The sequence below is a fragment of the Falco peregrinus genome, chromosome 7, assembly GCF_023634155.1.
Source record: "Falco peregrinus isolate bFalPer1 chromosome 7, bFalPer1.pri, whole genome shotgun sequence".
NCBI lineage: Eukaryota > Metazoa > Chordata > Aves > Falconiformes > Falconidae > Falco > Falco peregrinus.
This window is the reverse complement of record NC_073727.1, coordinates 34,617,501-34,642,314: the sequence shown is the minus strand read 5'-3', so window position 1 is coordinate 34,642,314 and position 24,814 is coordinate 34,617,501. Positions and strand designations below refer to the sequence as shown.

The 24,814-nt window shown below is 40.6% G+C and overlaps 1 protein-coding gene across 1 annotated transcript; it reads right to left on the bottom strand.

Annotated features, from left to right (window-relative positions):
* Positions 1–2,907: 2,907 nt before the first annotated feature.
* On the bottom strand, positions 2,908–16,568 carry C7H6orf58 (chromosome 7 C6orf58 homolog). The gene is given in 7 exon segments (XM_005236991.3): positions 2,908–3,200; positions 3,203–3,324; positions 5,816–6,054; positions 6,477–6,610; positions 7,805–7,989; positions 12,034–12,120; positions 16,247–16,568. Coding segments are annotated over 7 exon segments (1,149 nt in total). The 3' UTR covers positions 2,908–3,140.
* Positions 16,569–24,814: the final 8,246 nt, after the last annotated feature.

Sequence of the window (24,814 nt, the reverse complement as noted above, 5' to 3'; positions counted from 1 at the left end):
CCCATCAGCCCTGCAGAGCTGTGGGAGGAGCATGGGGTTCAGTACCATTGCCCAAGCTTTCAGGATGGACAGGCTCCTTCCTGAGATTGTTATTCTCCCAAGTTCTTTCTTCATTGTGTACTACATTTCATTTCTAACTTTCCCTCCCAAATGCTGTTTGTTTCAATTCCCTTAGCCTTGCAATTTGCAAACATGTACAGAAGTTTAATTTCTTGGCTTTCCAGAGCTGCAGCCAGTTGTATTTATGCTTTCTTCTAACAGCACCTCTGTCAAACAGGACCTGGCCCTGCTTAAGGCTAAGCAGCCCTCAGCAAAGAGATTACACGTGTAAAAGGCATGAGAACAGGACTGCAAACCCCAGACTAATGCTGAATAGGAAATACCCTTCTGTTTTGTGAGTCCTCCTTGCTGGACAAACCCCTGCTTTGGTAGATATCTTTTGTTAGCTCTAACTAATAAGCAGACTCCTCCAGTGCTTTCCGATCCTTCTCCAGAGACATCCTGCCATACCTGCTCAGCCTCCTGTTGATAATTTTCTCTCTGCTTAGTTTCTGATACCTGCATGTTTTCTTACGAGGATGCATCTATTCTGTTTCAAGATACCTGGCTCTGCTCTACTTGTAAGAACCTACCATCCTGTGTTTTGCCTGAGCATTTATATGTCCTTCAACATCCAAAGCACAATTGCTGGCCAGTTTCTAAAGCCTTTACCTGGCTGGCTGGCATGCTGGATTAGGACAAAGTGGCAATACATAAATGATCAGTGCTGTGTTAAGAAAGATGGTTCTTTATCAAATTATTGAAGTATTTCCTAATATTGTCATAAATTCAGGTAAGGAGATACTTGCTTTTTGAAAATGTGTTTTACAAATATCCCCTCAAATGCAGCAGTTTACAGTTTATAAATTTGTTTTCCCTATTTGTGTTAATGGCTCTTCTTTTTTTCTCAAAGTGTGTCTTAGGTTAAATCCAAGTTAACCACAGAAAAGGTCAAAAAAAATTTCAAACTTTTCTGGAGCACAACTAACTTAATATTTTAACAGCTGGCAGCTGTTGTAATTACTTCTAGATTATACCTAAAGTCTGTTGGAATCTAATTACTCTGATCTATGAACCAGGTAATTAAGGTAAAACCTCCCATATTTTCTTAGACCTCATTAATGCATTTCCTTTGAAAATTATTAGCTAATGATGGTACATTAAGAGTTTATCCATAAAATGACAATGAGTAATTAAAACCTTTGTCCTGGGACAAAATAGTGTTTAACTATTAAATAGTGTTTAAGGACAGAATAGTGTTTAACTGCTCAAGGTGTTGATAATTATTTCTTAATTTGCCATGCAAATACTATGCAAGTTCAGGGAGAAAGGACCAGTCAAACTGGGAAAGTGGCACGGGAAAACACACATCACTTTCTTTTCCTTCGTTTTCTTGGTTAATGGGTCAGGAGGCGTGGGGGCTCCCGAGGAGCTGATGTTCCTCGGCTGCCTGGAGCTGCGGAGCTGCACTTGCAGCACAGAGACGCCGCGGGCTGGTGCCCGGCGGGCGCGCAGCGGCGGAACGCTGCACACGGAAAGCGCTACCGGGGGCAGCAGCCCCTTCCCGGCTGCCTGGGCACAGCCGCCCCGGCACGGCCGCCCCGAGAGCTGCTCTGGGGGCCGCTCCCCCGACCCGGGGTGCGCCCTGCCAGGGGCCTTGCTGGAAGTGCCATCGCGCAGCTGCTAACAAGGCTGAGGGAGCTTCTATCAGCCATTCTGGCGCTGGAGGAAGAGTCTAACTCTCACCCCTGACGTCTGTGGGAAACCTTTGACTGCTGTACGCGTTTCAGAAGAGCTGTTGCTACAATGGCTACAGATGTACGTGAGCACAACAGGGCGGAACCGTGTGCTCCAGCAGAAGAGCGAGTGGCACTTGCCTTTCTCCTTCCAAGCGAGGTGTGTGGGGCACAGTTACCAACAGAGATGCTAGGTGCAACAGAAAATGTGGGGCAGACCTAAACTGGTGGCTGAGTGCTTTCCCTTATTTTGACTTATGAGTCTAAGGCTTGTGTTATTTTTAACTATGCTGTACTGCAGGATATAATGTGATAGGATGCAGAGGCAGAGGCCACCCACTGCTCACCACAAAAAGGGAGCTCCAGCCATGCCTGGTCTCTAGGGGAAGTTTTCATAAGGATGGATGATTGAAGTCAGCAGATTTCCTAAGAATTTTCAACCCCTGTCTGCCTGCAGGACTCCTGTCCTTCTTCCCCACAACCTCTGATGCCAAGTTATTACAATAAACTCCCAATATGTCTTATCACCCAGAAGACTGGGATCAGCACTTGGGTCTGAGTGTGCCAGGTGCTGGGAGTGCGAACAGTATGAATGCATCTCTTCCTCAGTAATCAAATGTAACATATGACACGCTGCAAGAAGAAGGTATAGATATGGGGGAATGGAAAAACAGCCCCTGGCTATACAGACTATGTAATCACATAAATTGATAGATCAATGCTTTCTTGAGGTAAGTGAAATTAATCAAATACCAGAAATCTCTGTTGGTCATGTCCGAGCTGCTACAGAACAAGCTCGTTTGCTTCAGGACTTCTCAAGGCTGGCTCCACAGTACCACAGGAGGCACACACTTGTTGCAAATCAGCATACCGAGAGGATCCATCTATACTCTAGTACTTGATCTGAACAGCCCAAAACCTTCAAATTTGATTGCCGCTGGTCTGCAAAATAACAGCTGTGGTAGGAAACAGTCAAGGCATTGGTCTGGGATCAGAACTTCAAAGAAAAGTTTCTGATGTTCATCTGTTAGACCATCAAGGACCTGAGTAATTACGTATCTGGTGTGATCCTTGTATACAAGGGGCAAACCAGTCTGAAACAGAATATAAGTTGCCTTTATTTAATTTTGTCTCCAATAATGATACATTATATAGAAAGTCAAAAAAAGTAATAAAGTAAGATTTTCTGTGAGGTCTTTTATTTATAAGGAATTGATTTAAAGAAATAAGTTAATTAGAAAAATTAAGGATAAAAATATTGATTCAGTGTGAGAGAGATGTGCGCATGGCTACTCAGGAAATCCTGCTGTAAGGAATTACCAAGGCCAGATTACCAGACACATATCTGCTAAAAGATTAAATCAATCAATGTTGGAACTGCTTTTCCTCAAGAAGCTGGGCACTGTCAAATCGGCTCCTTTCAAATCATTATGTATTCCCACTAGGTCAAACTTCTGGCTCATAGCCAATTCTTCAATCAGTTTGCGGCCCATTTTTCTTCCTGCTTCGGTAGACATAGCCTTTTGCCAGAGCTTCAACAGCAGTCCTCCTTGGAAAGAAACACAACATGACATTGTCAAATTAACATGGAGCACACACAGCTCGCGGCACACCAGGGACGAAGCGCATGTCTGGCAACAAACACCCAATGCTCTCCTGTAGACAGTGAAATGTAGACAGAGCTGGAGCATGCCGATGGGGTAAGAACTATCTACAAATGTGTAGGGAGAAGCAGGCCATTCATTTCGCTTAGGATGCTTTGTATTGACAGACAACTGGGCTTGTTCCCTTGTCAACAGTGTTGCAAGTCAGAATGATTGAAGATGTGTGTTAAGGTCTTGGTCTGCAATTGTACATAGCTTCATGTCTTATGAAGCAGTAGCCTGGTAGTTATAATCACACACATCTTTTTTTTCACTCTAAAGCAACCAAGAATTTGCACTTTCTGCCAGCTAAGGCCTCAAGCTAAAGAAGCAAATGATCCTAATACTTTCATCCAAGAAATAAGCAGTGGGTCTCTAGGAAGCATGCCTGACCAGTCCAGCATTAGCACCCGTTCACAGGGTAGTTATTACTGGCTCCCCACTCCTCTCAGTGCTGACCTTTATGGTAGATAAAGGGCCCACAGAGGAAATCTGAAAGTAAAAAACGGCCTGCTAGAAAAGCAAGAGGAGTTTATTCTCCTGCACAGTATACTTTTATATAAAATTGGCAACAATGAAGAACGGAATTTGCACAGTATTGTACTGCGGAGATGAGGAGTTAAGAGGAGGCAACAAACAGCCCTCTTGCCTAGGCAAGATGGACCACAGGAAAGATGACAACAGCGGGAAAGGTCTTGAATAGCAAGGCATCTGCTGTTCTGCCTGTGGATGTCAGTGAGGGGCAGAGCATAAAAAGTAAAGCTTCTGACTGCCCTTAAGTTGAGAAGCTTTAGAGGTAGCACAGCACTCTCTCAGTACTGGTCCCTGCAGGACTGGCAGAAGCATCTAGATGAAAAAGGAGAGTAATTAAACTCTGAATCAAGAGATTAATCTCACTCTGGTTTGGACAGGGTCCCATCCTATGAGGTACTGAGATGCTCTATCTGCTGTTGAAGTTTGTAGTACCAGAAGAGCACTTCACATGTCACAGGATATATTTAAAAGTTTGAGGGATCCAACTCTACAAAAATGGTATGTCACGTTACATGAGTTTTTGTAGCAATAGGAACTAGTGTTTCAGGTCCCCGCTGAAGCTGTGGATCCAGACTTAAGTAAAATTTACTTTAAAGCTCCTTTTCTGATCTGCAAATCAGTCACCAGGTCAAGTTAGCTGGCATTTGACTCTCAGCTGAATGCAAAGCCCATCCCTTCAGAGTAAGGGAAACCTCCCACCTGCAAAGCAAGGTATTTCAGCTACGGACATCATTATTATGGCGGCACCTGCATGAAACTTCTTCATCCCTCTGTTTGCTTCCCTCTACCGTGTCTCTTTTCCTTTCTCCCTCCAGTGCTGCTCTCATCTGCTTTGCTGCTCTGGAGCTCTGCTTGCTCCGCGGAACCCACAGGTTGGGGTTTTCCTTGCTGTGTCCCCCTCCCCCCCGGAGGCAGGTCAGGAAGCCCTGACTGTGGCATAGACTGCCAGGCATGGGACAGAGGTGTTAAGGCCCCTATTCAAACTGCGAGAAATAATGCTGTGTGGAGGGTATGAGGTATGTTCTCACTGTGATGCTCTTTTGTAAGGCTGAATAGCTTCATTGCGTGTCTTTTCCAGCTACAAATACAGTTAGTGAGGGAATTTTCACTGAAACGTATGGACAGGAGAGGATCACCCAAACAAATTGCATAGCTCAGGATACTAGTTTTTCAGTGTATTTTTGTATTGTATTTTCATTTAAAGGTTCAAAATAACTTTCCTTCATAAAGGACAGACAAAAGTATCGACCCCAGCAGTACCGACGACTGAACTGAAACCTCAGAAGAGTGTCATTCTGTGTGTCACCGCTGGATGGTGATGCACAACTTATTTTAGTGAACGCGATGAAGCCAGTATTGTTTAAGGACACAGTTTTGCCGGGACAGGTGCTATTCTCTGTTAAACAACAGGCTGAGACAAAACAAAACAAAAACAAAAAACCCACAACCCCCAGGACACACACAAACTGTTTTCATGATTATTTGCCCATTTTTTTGCAAAGACCTCAACTGATCTAATAACTTAATTTACAGCTTTTATGGTTTCAGATTTAACTGGCAAAACACAAACTGGTGTCTGTGTCCTGTGAAAACTACAGGAAAAAAAGTAAGATCATCTGCTCCAGCAAACGATGCATTTGCCTCGTGTGAAATCCTCACTGTGCATCATCAGTGTTATCCCATTGCTGCATTTGCTCTCTCCTGTGGTGTTTACTTATGGTTGTATTCTTACTGTTAGTCTCTAGGAAGTGTTTATACTATTTTATATCAAAAATCCCTGTGTTTGTATGGAGAAACTATAGGAAGAGAGAGCAAGATATTGAATATTTACAGACTACAGACATTTGTAAGTGAGGCTCGTACCTGTTAATCGATTTGCTTTGTGAAGAGCTCTCAGCGAAAGCAGGACACTATTTTGCTGTGGACTGAAGTCACTAATGGATGGGAGGGCATCCCCTTCAATGAGCATCCTCTGGGGCAGGAAGGCCTGGAAGCTGTGTGTAGTCAGTAAATCTGTAGAGAAGTGTGTGGCTGCAATGAAATCTACAGCATTAGCCCAGTCTTCACCAAAATTTTTTTCTGGATCAGAGAGATATTTTAAGCTGAAAGAGATCAGAATAAAGATGTAATAGGTAATTGAAACCCTTTGTAGAACACATTAGTCAATCTTTTATCCCAAGTGTATTTTGTTCAGTATAAAATCCTGAGTGGTTTCAGTGCCACAGTGACTTAAAGTCTCCTTCAGCACTTCACACCTAATTTCTCCTGGCATCGCTGCCCCTGCCCAGACTAAACAGAGCTCCTGGCTCCCCGAGAGGAATCAGCGTCTCATTTTAAGCCCACGCAGCCTGGGCAGCCACCTCTCCTGGTCATCCCGTGTTCCCAGAGCGTGGAAGGAAGAGCAGAGCCTGAAGAGTAGAGGCCTAACGTAAGAAAGCTCATGCAGGCTTTGTTGTGGTACAGTCCTTCCAAAGAGGCGTGTAGGTGGGAAGATCCCCCTTGGCCACCTCTCTTGTAGCCGTACCTGTCCTGAAACTTGGGCAGTGCATAAGCAATGGAGGCAACATGCGCCTTCCACATGAGATGGAGGGCACCATCCAGGCTGAAGGAGGAGAAGGTTGCAGAGCTCACGGCTTTGTGTTCTGTAGATAACAGGTACTGCAGCAACAGGGAGGAAACAAGGTAGAGAAGTGGGGGGAGGTTTAGACACAATGAATTTTTTAGACTTATGTACATACCTCATAAAATAGTAAGTTTGCAAGCTAAAGGAAAATGCTTTTGAGTAGTTAGAATGTGCTGCTTTGTAAGTAACTGTAATGTCTGACATAGGGACAAATAGATGATAAGCACAGATTATTTATCAAGTGAATACATATCCCCACTGAAGTTAATGGGAGTTGCTGTTCTTTGACTTCAACAGAGCAAGGGCTTTATCCACATAGTTTAGGTATTCTGTCACAATAATTCAGTGGACTTTTGTATCTCAGTGCTGTGGATGCTTCCATGCTGAAACACTAGATTCCTTGAAAACATGTTTATACTGTTTTTGCCACAGTTTTCTGAGGGTTTTCAAAAAATAAGAAAATGGTCCTTAATGTTTATCATTATGGCTATTTAAGGAGTGGGTCTTTTATAATGGCTTCTGAAACATACCGCTTAGGAAAAATCTTAGAGAAAACAAATCCAGTCTTGCACCTGAAACCTCTACCTTCACTCACAGTTGCCAAGAGTTGCTTATGGTTTAAACTTTCTAATCATTATCAATTATTTAAATACTAACAAAAACATTGAATATAGAAGTCTACCTATGAAAATAGTATTGAATCTATGAAGTTACAAATCTTGTCATCTTTGGGATAGGGAATGGCTGAATGAGGAGGAAAGAGAGTATCTACTTGCATATATAAGTGTCCTTCTGAATGAAGCTTCCACATTCTCAGTTTTTCAGATGTTCAAAGGAATAAATGGACCCTATAAAACCAACACAAGGCCTTTCTCAAAGGTAGTGTTCTATCTCACATGCTTATTTTGCATTTCTAACATAAGCAGTATAGGAAGAATACAAATATAACTGTTAACAAAACACTCTCTTGGGAAAGAGTCCAAAATACAGAATTATCTTAAAGGAAGGAAATAAAAAGCCATAACCTGTAAAAATCCTGGCCTTCTAATCCCTGACTCACTTTATGTTATGCTTTTCATTTTTTCCTGCTTGTTACTTTTATACCAAGCTGTTATCGAAAGGAAACCAAGCTGTCTGAATCTTACAAATAACAGTAATAATAGTTGTAAAAGGTAATATTCTGGTATCTTTTCTTACAAAATATGAAAAAAAAAAGTAAAATTATGTACTTCAAAATAGGCCTTCCAGTCATCCATGAGCTTGGGAATGTGAGACCGGCAGTCAGCAACACTGTAACAGAAATCAGCTCTTCGCTCCTCTGGTGGCAATATTTCTATCTCGTAGGGCAGCTGCCCAAACAGGCCAGCCTCCACTGCCCCCAGAAAGGGGATGACAGCCAGGTAGTAATTCATACCTGAAAGAATAATTGAAAAGGAGGAGGTGTTAACCACAAGCAAATGAAAAATTCCCGCAGAGAAAAATGAACACCCTCCCAAGCCAAATACAACCTTGCACTGATTGCCACTGATACAACTGCATTCAGCAGTGGGACGTGTACTGAAACACATTAATGATGATCTCTGTATCGACTGAGATATGATCTGTAATATTAATTTATATATTTTCTGTTAATAGCCTTGTATGAGCTGGCAGTGTGCTATACTTTGCAGGAAATGACAAACAACTGACAGAAGTTAGATCTTTATAGGTTGTCACGGACAGGACATCAGAAGTCTCTCAAATATTAGTTGCAAACTAAGTACAGAAAGACTAAGGGGTACTCCATGAGTATTGGTTTCCTACAAAACCCTCTTCTATGTATCCTAGGCATATAAGAAAGGAAAAGGCTATACTAAAATACTAGTGATGTTTTACTGTAAAATAGTAATTTTCCTTTTAAAAAAGTTTTTTCTCACTGAAAAGTGTTTGGAAGTTACCCCTGTGTGTTTGTTTACATTTATTTTAGGATGATGGCTTCCTTTGGTCTGGTCTGTAAGTTGGAGCACTCAGACCCAGCACGTAGGAACCCAGGTTCAGTTCTCACCTGTGGCAGACCACATCTCCAGTGAGAGTGCCCATAGGGTTATTTGATATTCCTCATTTGAAAGGAGGGTTTTAAATTCTCCTCTTAATTTTGCTTGTTTCATAGAAATAAAGTTTAATAACTATAAGTGAAGAAGGTCTTGGAAATGAGCTGCTCTCCCTCTTGAGTGGGTACTCCTGACCTGTCGTGCTGAGAAGTCATTTGCTCACGTTTGGTCTCAGGGCCACGGACTGCCTAGGTATTTTGTATACAGTCCCAGCAGTGAGGACCAAAATCAACAAAACCTGACCATCTACCATGTATCTCTGTCCTTACTCATGGGAAACCGTTGTTCCACCTCCTGTAAGTGGCCCTGGCTGGGAATTCAGTAGGAAACGTGTGGCCAGTCAGAAGTGCAAAGGAGAAGTCTCAAGTGATGAGAAGTGTCATGCTGGGAGTCGTTGCTAAGGTGGGGCTTACTTCTTCACTGTTTTCATGAGAAGTGTTGAAACCTGGATTTCACATCAGAAAGTACGTACATTCTTTTAAGTGGGCTTGCATATATTACTTATTTGTACCTGCTTGGGTGACTCAGAGGGCAAAAAACAATGCAGGAGAGGACTATACTGAATATGATTCTAGGCAAAAAGGACAGCAGGTCTTAAGCACAGAGTGTCTCATACACCTTGGGGCATATTAAATGTGAGTTACTGGTCAAGCTCATTCCTGGCCTCACAAAACTACTCATGCCATAGAGGGCTGCCCTGAAGGCCAGCCAAAACTCCTTACATGCTCAGAACAGAACGACTTTTTTGTGCACTCTGAAAGGCTTTTTGCACATTGCTGCTGCAATAGGGTAAATCAAGGCTGAGTTTATACATATTCTGGAGGCAACAAAATAAGTATCAAGCAAATGTGCAGTGTTTAGAAGTAAGTGAGGAGCAGGAATGCAAACACCGAGAAAGTAGGGGTGGTGGTTTGCATTCCAGGAAGGTCCCCTGCTTGCACAGGGCTATGCAATGACCCTTGTTACTCATCACTGCTTGGGACACCTTCGCACAGAGCACCTAGTGCTAGCCACCCAGAGACTGGAAACTGAAGTTGGAGTATCACAGTGAGCTTTCATTTTACTTTACATTTACATTTTAAATTTAATCTATGCTTACGCTTTTGTTTGCTTGAAGATGTATACATTTAATTGCTGACTCACAGCCAGAAGCTTCATTCAGAGGGCCTCTACAACAAAGTGCTTATGTCACAGGGAAGGAACGGAGCAGGTCTGGTGGAAAGGGGGACTTGTTACAGGACAGCAGGGAAGCTGATGGAGCGAGGGACAGAAGTGATGGAGGGAAAATATGCTATAAGAAGAAGGACATGAGGCTTTCCTTTCCCTAGGAAGGGAAAGAATATTTAAACTAAAAAAATCCATCATTTTATTGCCTTTAGATGTAAGTAGGGATTGTAATCTATAGGTTGGTCTTGTCTTTCTTCCCCCCATCCTATCTATCAGTTCCATTTCTTTAAAAATAAACCTTCTAAAATAGTCAGAGTTCCAGTTTCAGAAAAAAGTCTGAAATTGAGTCTCTAAAAATACTGACTTTGATGCAAATCAGAGAAAAAGGGTGTGTTGTTTTTTGTAATAATGTGTTCATTCAGCTTTTGAAAAACGGAAACAAAAACATCGTTTGGAAGATTCTATTTGGACTGGTTAGGATAGGTTGTTCAATTTGTGTAGGCAAATTAATCAAATATTTTTGATTAATCAAATGAGAAAATTTAACACTTTTTAATGTTTTTTCATGGGCTCAGAAAAAATTTGCCTTGTAAGATGAACTCTGTGGAAATCTAGGTATGCATTGTTGTTTGAGGAGCCTGTTTCCATATCAACAGTAGCTGTAAAAATACCAGAGGGAAATAGGCTACACATGTTCTTGCAGTTGAAACAAAGAGCATTGTAGTATCAGTCCTTTTTCTATTAATGTTACAAGTGTTATTCATTGGATTGCTCTGTGCGACAATAAATGGATACCCTTGAGTTGCATGTAGCATTCCAGATTCCTTCCTTTCCTCTTCTGCAAAGCTCTTAGCTAGAAGTGGATGTAAATGTTTTTTTCCTTTCTGTTTAAAAACCTGGTTATAGTATCCTGTCTTACACACTGTTATTTCTCCCATCATCCTGGCAGTGGACCTACCCTCATGTCCCACAGGAGGATAAGGTGCTCTGCCACATCTACCGGGAGTGATGCCAACAGCACCTATGGCTGAGTTAGTTCACAGCTGGTCCTTCAGCAGGCTTTGTCACTTTGCCTTTTCTCTGCGCTGCCTAGTGCAAAAGTGGTTCCAAATCTGATACCACTGTGATTGAGATGGCACTGCTTCCTGCAATGTATATTTGCTTTGGTGTAATGGATAGACCCTTTCTCCTGTTACACCTGTGATACGCATTTTCACAAATGAAATTCTAGTGTCTCTCAGGCTAAGAGAAATCATGTATTAACTGGAGGGATCCAGTTCAACAGAGTAGCATATGAGTGGCCTGAATTGGCAAAATTAACAGGAATTTTGGATGTTTCCATTTTGGGGAAGACTGAGTTTTCTGGAAGTGTATTTTTAGAGATATTGAGGAAAACACTGAAAATGTCAGGGGCATTGACACTGGAAACTCAAATCTTTACACTTCTCTCTCTTTCTGCCATTGTCTTCGGTTTGTTGTTACTTACTAGAATAATGAAAAAAAAATTAAACAACATTTTAACCTACCAGAACTCCAGTGCCAGTACTGAAGTGAACAGAAATTGCCTCATAGCTCATGTACACCAGGCCAAAGGATTAACTAAGTTCTAGCTGAATATTGAAGGCCTGATGGGTAAATGTCAGTGTAATGAAGGTAGTGAATTTATTTGGACATCATGGGCACAGCCTCCCTTTATTTCATTCTGTGTAGCCTACCGACCACAGTGAAGTTGTGGAGGTGCAACTGAAGGCAGAAAGGTCCTGTCAGATTTGTATTACCAAGTGTGATGCAAGAACCACAAAGATTCCTGCTTGATATTCTCACACTAAGTTTTAGTTTGAAGTACCAGCATCTAAACCAAATAAATCTGCTCTGGAGTAATTCATAACTAATTTCTACTAATGTCTACCCATATAAACACTCATCATGGTGTTTCCCACACATTATTACATGTATTTTTGCAGTGTAAACATTTTTAAGGCTGCAAATTTGCATTTCAATCCTTCCTCAAATAAGTTATTGAAGTCAATTAACTTTCATTTACTCACACTTAAGTGTCTTGCTGCAAGTTTTTGATGGAGAATTATGTAGCACTGAAATTACTTTGTAATACTGAAGTCTAAGGGGAAGAAAGATTCTAAATTGCCTTCTAGGACACTAATCATATCTTGGAGAAGAACATTGTAATAGCATATACTTACAGGACCACCAGCTTCTTACAGATATGCACAAGAGGTCTCCATCTTCATAGCCACAGGAAGTCACGCTGGAAGGATCTGCTAATCTGCCTGAATCAAATGAAATAATACACCAAATACTTCTCAGTCTTTTTCACACAAGAAATCCCAATGTGGTAAAAAAAATGTATAGGAGTAAAGCATGCAGAATTTTGCTCAGAGAAGCAGAACAATTACTGTTGCTTTGCTTCATGAACTACTGTTCCTAGAGCAGTTGAATTTCTCGGTCAATACTTCATGCAGTGCATAGTAATTTGATTGTGTTTTACAGTTCAATTTATTCCTCACTGTAAATGTATTCTAAGAATTTATGGAACTGTCTGAAAGTAGGACATTGCAGTGATATTTTTATGGAGATATAAATATACATGCACATACGGACATGAACACATGCACAGCTGATGCAACATTCTCAATAGATGCAAGGCTGCTGGTGTAGGAGAGCTGCGTAATGAGCAGAATAGCACAAATTAAATGTGCTAGTAATTGTGTCTCACCTAGCTGGGTTGTGTGGTACAGAATCCCTTCCTGTTCAATGACGCATACAGACATGCCTTACTGTGAAGCTAAGCATGTAAACGTTGTTGTATCTCATTAGCAGGGTTCTCAAGCATGTGTGCTTTAGCAAACATGCAAGACATTTCACAATTATTCATGACAGCATGTAAGGCATATTTTACTTTAAGCACGTGACCTGGAGAAACAGCCTAATTCCTGAAAGCATAATGTACATGTACATTATGTGGTAAGTAATCATGTAGTGAGTCAGAAAGTCTGCTCTAAGTGTATGACATGAAATTACCATGGTCAGGTCCAATGACCTGAGTTACTCCAGAAGTTTCCAAGCTCGGTACTGCAGAACACACTCTCTGATGAGTCAGCTGAATAACGACTGTGTCGTTTCTGACATCTAAACCTCATTACAGTCTTTAAAAGCCAAACCAAATTTTCTGATACTTTTTACTTGACAAGAAGAGATGATCATGAAGCATGTGCATACAGATTATCCTAATTATCTTCTCTAGCTGACTGGACAGAGCTTGTTCTTTGGGGTATGCCAGCTGCTCAAGGCTGTATCTTTCAGTGGCAGAATGCTGAGAACATGAACTTGCAGTGGTGAGGAATGCAGTTCAACAGGATGGGGTTTTTAAATGAAAAATGGTATTTTTTAGTATTTACAGAAAGACAATTTTTTTTTCCAAGATCCTGCTTCCACAAAAGGAGTCAGAAATAGGCAGCAGTAGTTCACTGGTGTACAAAGGAGATGAATGGGAAGGATAAAGGAAAAGAAGAAAAAGACGAAATGTTGCAGAAGAATTGTATGCGAGATTTACCAAAAACTGTTAGCATACGTGTTTTGGGAAAATGAGGAGTCCCAGGCAGTATTAGTGATAATTATAAGACATGTATGAATTACTTGGAGCTGAGAGCACTAACTCCAGTTTCAGGTCTACACTCCAGTTTTGTTCTCTCCTCCCTCCTATTCCCTGTGCTTAACACAATCGTTAACTTCAGTCTTCAGGTACACCAAAGCTATTTGTGTCTTTCTTTATACTGACAGTCCCTCCCAGCTGTATGTTCTTAGCAACTATGTGCAACGTCATCAGCAAGATTTCTGTGCTTTTTTTTTGTGGCAAGGTTGTAATGAGAAAGCTAAACGCAGCTGTTGTGCTTTGATTTTACAAAGGGAGGAAATGCATTTCTGGACTTTGATAAAAACCACTTATATCATAAAAGAAGATATCAAGTTAGTCTGACACAACCTACCTTTGATTCACATAAGCTATGCTTTATCCCTTTTTCTCCATTTAGCTCCATTTCTTTAAATATTCTTTCCTCTATAGTTGTTCTAATGTATCATCTACTGCTGACGCAAGAGAAAAAATGTTTTTATGTCCTTATCCCTTTTTTCCTTTTTCTTAAATATAGGTACAACCTTTCCCACTCTTCAGACATACAATATGACCTGAGTCTTTCTTAAAGTTCTTGCTCCTGGATTTGCACTTCTGTATGTCAATTCTTCCAAGTGGGGATAGAGACTATCCAGTTTCCTCAGTCTGTACCCTCACACTCCTAAGTGACAATTTCTACTTCCACAGTCTCATTTCTGTCAGCCATAGGTGTCTCAACATTATTCTCTATTGTAAATTTAGGAAAATTACTGATTTAATTTTATTTCCATGAGTGGATTATCAAAAATCTTTGCACCGCTCCTATTAAATAGCAGCTTCACTTGCTCTTTATGGTTTACATAGGGCCATATCCCTAAAAATATTTTCTCAGCACCATAACTGACAGACATAACCAGACAGAATTGTTAATTCAACAGCTTTTGTAGTATTTTGAAGGACCTTTTGTCTTGCACCATGAATTCAAATCCTGCTTTTGTTTGCCAAAGTTTATTATGTCAATATACAAGTGCTTTGTTCATTCCTCACTAATCTAGTCCAGCTGCCTATCTGTATTAGGTTTAGCTAGTTGCTAACCTCATTACTGTATGCACCAAAATTACGTCTTCCTTTCCCCCTTGCCCATTTATCTTTCAACTTCTCATATTTTTTACTGTAAAACTCTTTCCAACCATGTGATATTTTTCCTTCTACTAATTTTTTAACCTTCTGATCACGTAATTTCAAAAATATATCTCCTTGTCTAAGGACCAGCCCTATGACTCTTTGGCAGGTCACAGTAAGTTTTTACCTGTCTGTGCAAACAGGTGCAGATCTTCCTGTCACCTACCGTATCCCTCATCTCTATTTGGGAACCGTCACTGCCACCAGGCATATCTTCGCTTTGTGGATGAGTCTATGCTACATAACTAGACCCTTTCCAGCAGGTCACCACTCAAGTGTAGTTCTGCATCCAGTCATCTTTGCCTCTGCCACACATTGGGTCAACTCTCCTGCTGCACCAGCCATCCTCTTCATCTCCTTTCTTTTCCTGTACATAAAGGAGGGAAAGAGGAAAAAGCTTGCCTAAACTCCACCAAATTCTTCTTGCTGCTATATGTTTGCCAGCTAGTTGCCTGCTTGGATTTTGCTTACTCTACCTCCTTTTCCTCCTTTTGACTTAGCAGTTAATTTTCCATTAGATGTGACTAAATGCTGGCAGACTTCCTTCACCACCAGCTGTGGCACCTCTGTCTTCTTCCAAATGTACAGCTTCAGCCAAACCACCACCTCATGAAACTACAGATTACAACCAATAAAGAAAACAACAGGTGGACAGATGCATTTGCTCATGCTTCATTACCACCAGGCGCAAGTTCCTGAAAACATCATTGATTCTTATTCCCTTCTTCCCACCTCTCATGGTTGCTAGAACAAGGCAAGTCAACTCTAGCATTGAATGGAAAGCTTCACTGGCTCCTGCATGTGAAGTAGCGTGTGGGAGAAATGTTCTCTGATAAAGTCCCTGATAAAATATTGCAGCCTTAGCCTCAAGGGACTTTTCACATGTGTTTCTGTTTCTGCTTGCCTGGCACGGCCAACAAGCAAACATGCATGACTGCCCCAGATAACAACTGGCTTTTGGGGGATGAGACATTAGAATTCAAACATCATTAAAAAGAAAAAAAAAAAAAAAACACAAAAAACCCCCACAAAATCCAAACAAAACAACCCCCCAACAAACAGAACAAAATTTATTTTTTTGTAAAAAACATATTTTGAAAATAATGAGGCTCCTCCTAAACTGATCAAAAAGGGCAAATGGAAACAAATTGTCAGAGGGAGAGGTGGACTTCCAACAATCAAATCACCAATAGAAGATCATAACATTAACAATTTAATTAGTTAACAATTTAAAAACAGCACTGCAGAGTGCAGGCCCTGAAATATACCTACTATAAAGTGGAGCAACTGGGAATATCTTTTCAAAGATTTTTAGTTAAGCAAAATATTGCCATTCTAAACCACAGATCTTCTGGATTCTGACCAGTCCTATGTGGAGCAATACCTTTTCCTGTCAGGAAGTTTAATTGCTATTGCTCAACAAGGCAAGGGCGTTCCCTTCATTCAGAATTCCTTTTTCAAATAGGCGTCTTATCTCAGTATCCCAAAATTTACACTGTCTGAGACTATCCTGGGCTTGCAAGGCAGAACCCTTGGAAAGGATGACCCAAAGTGGGTCTGGTAAACACTTTGTTGTTTCAGCAGCATAAGGACATAACTCATACCTGTACGAAATTGCCACCCATGCTGCAACGGTAATCCCCAGAGAATATTGCCAAAATTTTGGGATCCAAAGGCAGTAAAATATTTGGTTGAAGAGTTTAGCAAATTCTTATACAGCCCCAGTCGTTCTTGATAGTTCCAAGCATTGATGACAATTTTGTTGTCCTTTACTAGGAAATTCAGCAGGCTTTCAGGGGCAAGGTCCCACAGAGGGGGATAGACATCTTCTCTGGTGGCATCATTTTTACTCTGTCCTGCAGCAGTCACTGGACTCAGGGTAATAGTCACTATAAGAAGAGCACGTATGCTGAAGTAGGGCTGCATTGCGGAGGTTTGTGAGCCAGCTGTTTGTGGCTGCAGGGCTTTTATCATGAAAGGTGAGGGCTGGGCAAAAAAGGGTGACTCAAATGCACAGGTCTTTGTTTCCCTTCCCTCTTTTCAGTGACCCTGAGGTGGAGCTGCCAGATTAGCAAACTGTGAGTAATGCTTTGTCCTCCCAGTTGGATGTGGGGAGCAGCAGCAGATGTCTAAGAGGGATCAATCTGACCAGAAAACGTCCAAGTCTATGCTGCCTGTGGCACATACCCACTCTCCCAAAAGGCTGAGGTGCTGCAGTAGGGATTATACAGTTGTGTTATCAACCTTTTTGTCCCTGTGTTTCTTACTAGCTGTCATCTTCCCTTTCCCTGCTTACTTCCTTTGGATAAAGAAGGGACAGCAATGCCACAGAGCTCACACCACAACAGGCACAGGCAGGGTTAGGTCAGGACTGAGGTACCCTGAGGAAGGCTCCAGGTTCTGACCAAGGGGCAGCAGTGACCATACCGCACCTTTGCTTTTTGGCCTTTGGACAGCTGCCTGCAAGCTTCAGGTCGTAAGAGTGCTGGAAGCAGCCAAATCGGGCTGGCTGCAGGCTGTGCAGCACCTGGCTGGCTAGCTGTATTTTTAGTGTTTGTTTGTCTTGTGTGGAAATGGTCATTATAAAGATCTAAAGTCTCCCACTAAACCTCCATGATCTTGTAGACTCCGAAGGGAATACAAAGGCCACCCCTTCACTGATAAAATCAGTGTCAAAGTTATACTCCAGCAAAAATAAAACTGTCCAGCTACCTTCACCTCACCTAATTCTAGGACTTTATAACCTTCAGCTGCTTTTTCTCAGATAAGCAATGGTTACAAAAGAGCACTTGGCAAACAAACACATCATTCATTATCTCTGTGGTCTCCCTTTCGCATGGGAAAAATCACAAGTGCCTGTTTTCTTTGAAGTGAGTGAGTTTTGGTTGTGCTTAAAGAACTTTAAACCCTGGATCAAAGCTAGTCCAAATTGGCTGCAAATATTTGACAGTAAATTTAAGATAAATGTATCAGCTCAGTTCAAACTGTTTCCATCTTCTCTATTTATTAAGGATACTTTCTAGTAAATAACAATTTTTCAATAGTTACTTTTTATTTTTGGCTCCACTCTGTTGAGAAACAAACCCAAAGGCTTTTAAAAAACAGTGTTCAACAGAGATTAGCACAGATCTGAAAACACTTTTCCTAATCATGCCGCCTCACAGAGGTTTCAAATAATCAAGTTGTTCTTTCATTAACTTCCTACAGATGGCATTTATCTAACCTAACCGTGGACATTTCAACATTAACCTAGCTGTGTAGATTCCTTTGATAGCTAAAGCGGAGAATCAGGCGTGTCCAGAATGTAACTCATTTAAAATACACCAAGATGTATTGCTCTTGGCTGACTGTAGAGGGAGTTGAAATTTCAAGTTTAGCTTTAGACACAGAAAAATACTTCTAAATAAAATCAGTATTATTTTTACCTACTTTTATATAATGATTTCTGAAATGTTTCCAAAGGTACTTGTTTTTTCTTGAACGAAGACATTCTATAAAATAATCCTGAGGATAAAAGCCAAGAATTGTGGTTTTATATATATATATATATATATATATGGCTCTAATTGAGGTAATGGGCAGTAAGGCTCACCTCAAAAGCAAAGATTCTGAAAGGCACTAGTTAGGGCACAAGGCATATGGAAGAAACCTGTGATTCTATGAAACAAGAGGCACAAAGGTCATAATCACACTAGGGCAGAAATTGGGGACACAAAGGAGTGAGTAAAGGTGGGGGTTATTTTTACCACCACTGAAAGAAGTGTCCAATTTGGAAGTCTAAACTCTCTCTGCCTTTCTATAATCAAGGAGGAGTGTTTGAATTCTCCTAGTGAGAAGTACCAGCCATTTGTGTTTCATGAGTGATTTCACTTTAGGTCCCTAAGGTAAAGAGACGTGAACAAACATCTTAATTTTTCACAGAGGTACTATACATTTACATCCTCATGGCAGATTATATGTAATACATTGACTGGTTTCATGTTTGTGCGAAACTTCATCGTGCATGAAAAACTGTCCTTCTGCTCTGCCATCTAGAAAGGCAGACTCCTTTAACACCAGTCTGGGCAGGCATACAAATATGAATTACTAGTCTGGGTGCAAAAAGATACTTTCTCAAAAGACTTATAATAAAGAATTAAGATAAATTAATGATATAATGCTTGCCTTATGTCATTTTTGAGCCATCTGATAAAAAAAAGGTTTGTGCTATATACCAAATGTTAAGTAATGCACGACAGACTCTGCTGAATTCTTTCACTTTTTGAAGTTTGAGCCTTTTGCCTTATTATGGTAACAAAAGGACTTCAGCATCTCAGATAATCTTTAAAGAGTCAAAATAACTCTTTAGATTAACATAATAAAAAAATATTCCTGCAAAATATTATAATTCATTTTATAGCTCTGACACCATTTCCCCACTTACCTGTATGGGCAAATAAGTTGAAGTTTTTGTAAGACTTTAAGGACAACAACTTTCCTTCAAGAAAGTTTGGCACTGGTGTTTCCAGCTTGGAATCCAGTCCTGTTAGTTTGCTGCCTTGAGCAGGGCAAGGGGAGAATTCATGTGAAGTCATCTGGACTTGAGTGGTGTTGGTGTCAGGTTTTGAGTCATAGCATTCCTTAAGGGATGTCAGCATTTTAAGTAAGTGGAAGATTAAGGAAGACAATTAGTGATGTCAGCATCACTATTCTGTTCACCACTCTCTTAGTAAGTGCTCTACTGATTACTCAGTACAGCTGTGCTCTTACAGACCAGCAAGTCCTGGAAAAGACTTTAGATAGTGACAGATCGTAAATTCAGGTCTCAATAGTTGTTGCCCAGTTTGAAGAGACAACACTAGCTGTCAGCTGGGCTGCAGAGTTTGCTTCAAGGTAACTGCAGAAAATCTAACAAACATCATATTAGTTGAGGTGGTTATAAGAAGAAATGGCAGCCAATGTTTAAGTCCCCAAACTATCAAAACATAAAAGTTCCTTAGTTCTGATGGGACATGCTGAGGAAGGAACTGGCAAGCCACTGAGGAAGAGGCATCAGTACCCTCACTGGAATGAACTCAGAACAGACGCAGAACTTTGCAGGTGAGAAACCTTCAGGTAGTCAGGGGTGTCACTATCCTACAGTCATGTAAAACAGCACTAAAAGGAAGGGTTTGTTACCGACATCTCAGAATGAAAAACTTATCAACACCAATGTGATGTAGATAAGCAGACACTTCTTTATTAACGGCCGGGTGCGTGAGCGAGTCCTCTCACGATCAACGCACGCCAGGTCTCAAAATCAGACACCATATATAAAACGTATTCATACATATTCATTAAGTATTCATGCATAACCGTGATATTTCCCGTAAATCGTTAACATATTCTCCTCCTATATCCGATTCTGTGCAGTAGAGCTTAGAAAGGTCCAGAAATGGGTCTGGGGTACGATTTGGGTAGGTGGTATATGAGTCGGTGGTCGCGATCTCCCCCTGCCGGAATTACCTTTTACTAAAGTTCACGGTTTCTTGGCAGGTAACTACAAGCTGTTCCAGTCGACTCTCCCCAGTTTCCATTAATCTCATATTCTGACATTTCAATACACGTCTACATACAGAAGACTGGTCAAATACAAAGAAACCTTTCAAACCCTAAAGTTATTACTTAAGTTTTGACAATGGTTCCAGCCCCTTCTTCTAGCCTTGGTACAGGATGTACAGAAGATCTCATAGCAGCTTTTACTGTGCAACTATAAGTTTCATTAAAAATATTTCTTATCCTTCTATTTTTCAATTTTATAAAATTATTTTATAAAATCAATTAATCAAAGTCAATCAATCTTAACTTATGAACAAATCAATAACAGGTTCACCCACTTTCTTTTAGGGCAAATGTCCTAAGGGGAAGAAGAATGAGTCTTCATTTAGATGGGATGTTGGTCTGAATGAGCCTCCCTGGCACCCCTTTTTTCATGCCCTGACACTTCCATCAGAGATTGTGAGCCATTCCAGAGTGAACAAGACCACACTGTAGCTTAAAGTTATTCTTCACGTATTGCACTGGATAAATTTGTAGCAGTGAATATATTTAGGTTGCTTACCAACCTCTGTTGCTATTGTCTGCAGCTTCTGCTTTGAACAGACTTTCTCTTTGTCACAGACCTTTCATATTTGTCAGGGAGGGTCTCTCTGGCTGCAGTATCCTCCAGCAAAACCACATGACGAGGCTATAAAAGGGACTTTAAACTGCTACTTCACCTCTTTTAGGTGTGGTTGGAAGTAAAGGTCATCAGCCAAAGCCCATGGCCACGTGAGTGGACTCTACCACTAATGCAGCAGCACATGTTGTGGTAAGAGCATCAGGCATCTGAGGGGAACCTACATTGTACGTGTGGTGGACCTAGCAGGAGGTGCTGTGACCTCATATCCTGGCTTCTCCATATATCCATGGACATAAAGTTTCTCCTTCTTTAGAAAACATCATTCTCATGTTAGCTACTAATCCTGTTCTCCTCACTGCAGAAGCCTTCCCATGTTATCTGCCGATCATGCCTCATCAGAAAGAGTAACTGAGTAACCTGCGCTGCAGATCCCAACAATGCAGGCTTTAAATTGTGCTAATTAAACTTGTTGATGAAGAATGTTCACAATAAAATATTTTTCTTTTGTTTTGTTTTTTTCAACAGAAGCAATCTACTGAATTGGGCATACAGCAGCACAAGAAATTATTACATTTAAATAAATTGATAATGAATAATGTTCCAAATCCAGTCCAATGACTCCTATTTTAGGAAATATCAGATTCATAGCTGTGGGGGGATATTTACCATATACAGTTTTTCTTTCCTGGATGAAGCAGTCATTTCTGCATGAGGCTGACTGGATAAATGGCTGCAAAAACAAGTGTAGATCCAGTGTTTCCATGTCACAGCACTCTCCAAACTATCAAGCTACAACAAGGTCTTTTACCACCTCATACCAGCGTACTCTTCATGCCAATCCCTCTGCTGCCTTCGCCTCACCTTATCCAGGGCATGTGCTCTCCCTGCTTCTTCCTCTCTCTCCCCTTCTCTTCCTCAGCTGCTCTCTCTTCATTGGCTCTCAACCACTTAACTTAACCAGCCACACCTGCACCCCATCTACATCAGCCAACCTGCCGCCCCTGAGGCCAACCCACGGTTGTATATTATCAATGCTATATTAACCCAGCTTCATTCCATTACATTTCCAGAGTTCTGATTCCTAATATTAAAAGAAGATCAACTACCAGCAGGGTAAAGATACAGATTTAGGGGCAAGCCTACACATGAGATGTGTAATGAGTACCTGATGCTGTCCCAGATGTACTCTTTCAGACCAGAGTGCTCCAGAGCAGTAGTACAGGCAGCACTCAAATTTCCTGAGCAGGCTTGCTTGCAGGACCAGTGTTAAGGTATATATACATAAAACCAACCAACCAACCAAACAAGCTCCTCTCCATCAGTCCTGAAAGAGGAAAAACTGAATTAATGTATATTTTTCATTTTCACAGTGATATTATGGAGGTATATTTACCTTATAGGTTATTTCAAATGGTACTATAACCTTTTTGTTATCCTTAGCTCAGAATGTGAAGGTGAACTGATCATGGAGTTGGATATCTTTAGTACTTATCACCTACAGATACATGATCTTCATCATCGCCTCTTTAACAACGCTAACCACAAAAGACATCAACTTTATTTTCATAACATGATGGAATTCCTTCCTTTGAGGCAGACCACACAAAACCACCGCTCACTGAAACACATATTTAAAATTTGGTGAAACCAAAATAGGTAGATATATTCCTGAGAACATCAGGGTTGTAAACAATTGTCTAATGTAGGAAGAGGATAGTAAATTTTTAATATAATATGTCTATTTTCTCTTGGAGATAGTTACTCAAATACAGCCTTAAGTCTGCATGTAAATTCAAGGAAATCTTTTCGCTGTTTATTTGTATAACACTCAGGAAAGAGCAAACTGCAGAAAAAAGTACCAGAATCACATTATGAGTTGGCTTTTTTCAATCTTTCATTAATTATGCATCCATTTATAAGACAAATTAACTGAATCTTCACTTATATTTTTAGCATGGCATTTTAATTACATGAAAATGAGAATAAGTGGGAATAACTAATTATAAAAATCAGCATAATGGCAAAGATTCATTAGAAAAAAGGCACAAACATCCAAAGCAGTAAATCTGTAGCTAGATGCTAGCGCCCAGATTAACTGATGTGAAGTATGTAAAATGACAGCATCAACTAGGAATTTGGACCAAAACAGCTTTTTTGCCATTTGGAAGAAATAAACAATTAATTCTGAAATTTAAGTCAGGAGATATTTTCATCACTTGAAACTCAGAGACTGCAGAGAATATTTTCAGAGGACTGTGATCCACCTTCTTCCAGCTGCAGCCATTTTCCTTAGAATGAAAAAATAAAAGGGAGGGGGAGGGGAGAAGCTCCCTTGCAAGAAAGAAAAGGGGAGCTAGGAAAAATGCTTCTCAAAGAAGCAGATTTGTCTTTATTCTGTAAGCAGGAAAAATAAATTTGCTACAAGACAACTGGAAAGAAATGTAGTAAAATAAAAGACGGGCGATATAAATTATCCTTACATTTATTGTGTAATTTTGCTTCTGTCATGGGAAAGAATAACACTTTTGTTGCTTCTAATTGATATTCTGTGGTGGTATACAACACAGTAGTTTTGTTCTGCTGTTTCATTCACAATGACAGAGGAAATAAGGAAGATTTTCAAGAAAAAAGAAGATTTCAGTCTTGTTTAGAGAAGTGTGAATATCTCACTAGAAACAAATCCCAATCCTATTTTATTAAATTAAGATGTATATTTAACATATACTTCCTACAACAAATCAGTCGTTTCTGAAATGTAATCATAGTACTGTAGGCCTAGGAAAGGTTTCTAAGAAGGAAGCAGACATGCATGAACAGATACTAAGAGAGAAATGACTGGGTATTGACACATACTTGCACAGCAAGGCTAGCGTTGTTTTGAATTGAGACCTAATGATAGTATATGTTGTGATGTCACATCAGAGACATGACAGAAAATACATTTTTTAAAACATAATATTTTTCTGGAAACATACTAAATATTTCCATTGTCCATCTTTTCATGCTTCTGTTTCACTTTTATTTCTTTTTAGATCGCAACCCGAACTCTGGATGCTCCCCAAGGACTCTGCTTACGAGATTTCTCACGACATAGTTTCATACACACCAACATCAATTCCGTAATACAAGTGTCCAATGCATAAAGATTCATGTGAAATATATTTCCTGTAGCTGACTGCTATCTGCTGACGTTACACAGCAAACATAAACATGATTAAGTGCCACAAGGGCCGCCAAGCTTGGGACCTTAATGCAAACCCTGAGGCGCACAACTGGGCAACTGTCATGGGGCAGGGCTTTCTAGTCCATCGCCCTGTGACACCAAAAATTAGGTCTTGGATTATCAAAGGGATGCAAGAGAAACACAGATTTTTGAATGGAAACATTTTGCTGGAAAAAATGTCCAAATTCCTAATTTTTTCTGGCCTAATCCAAAGAGCCATTTCCTCAAATGAATGTGGCACATGACCTTATTCAGCTTGAGTAATTTAATTGCCACGTTTTATTCTCATCAGGAAGATGAGAAAAGTCTTTGTTGAAAAAAAATATGTCTCCCTCAGCTTCCCATCCTGCTCTCTGTCCTGTTGCCACCTTGGTTCCCAATATAACCTGTCTTCATCTTCTCCCTGCCTGCACTGCCACATGGGTCATGCTCTGTGGTCTTTGTGGGGGGCCACAACACAGTGCTCACTCACTGTGGGTGGCGTAACATGGGAAACCATCCAGCAGAAGCAGCTGGGGAACTAAGGTCTGAGTTTTTTTCTGCTGTTCAGGTAGTGAAGAGAGCTGCTGTGCTCCCTAGGAATAATGAAGATTGCCTTTTCTGAAGAGTGATGAGACCTGTTAGAGATGACTAGGAATACCATGGACACAGATATAGGAAAGACTTACACTATAGCCTAGATTTAAATGAAAGACCAGGGGTAATTTTACTATGGGTTAATTTACACATGCTAACACAGTACACAGTTAAGAGCAACCAATATTAAAATCTTGAAATCTTAAGATGTTAAGGAGGCAGAAGACAGAACCC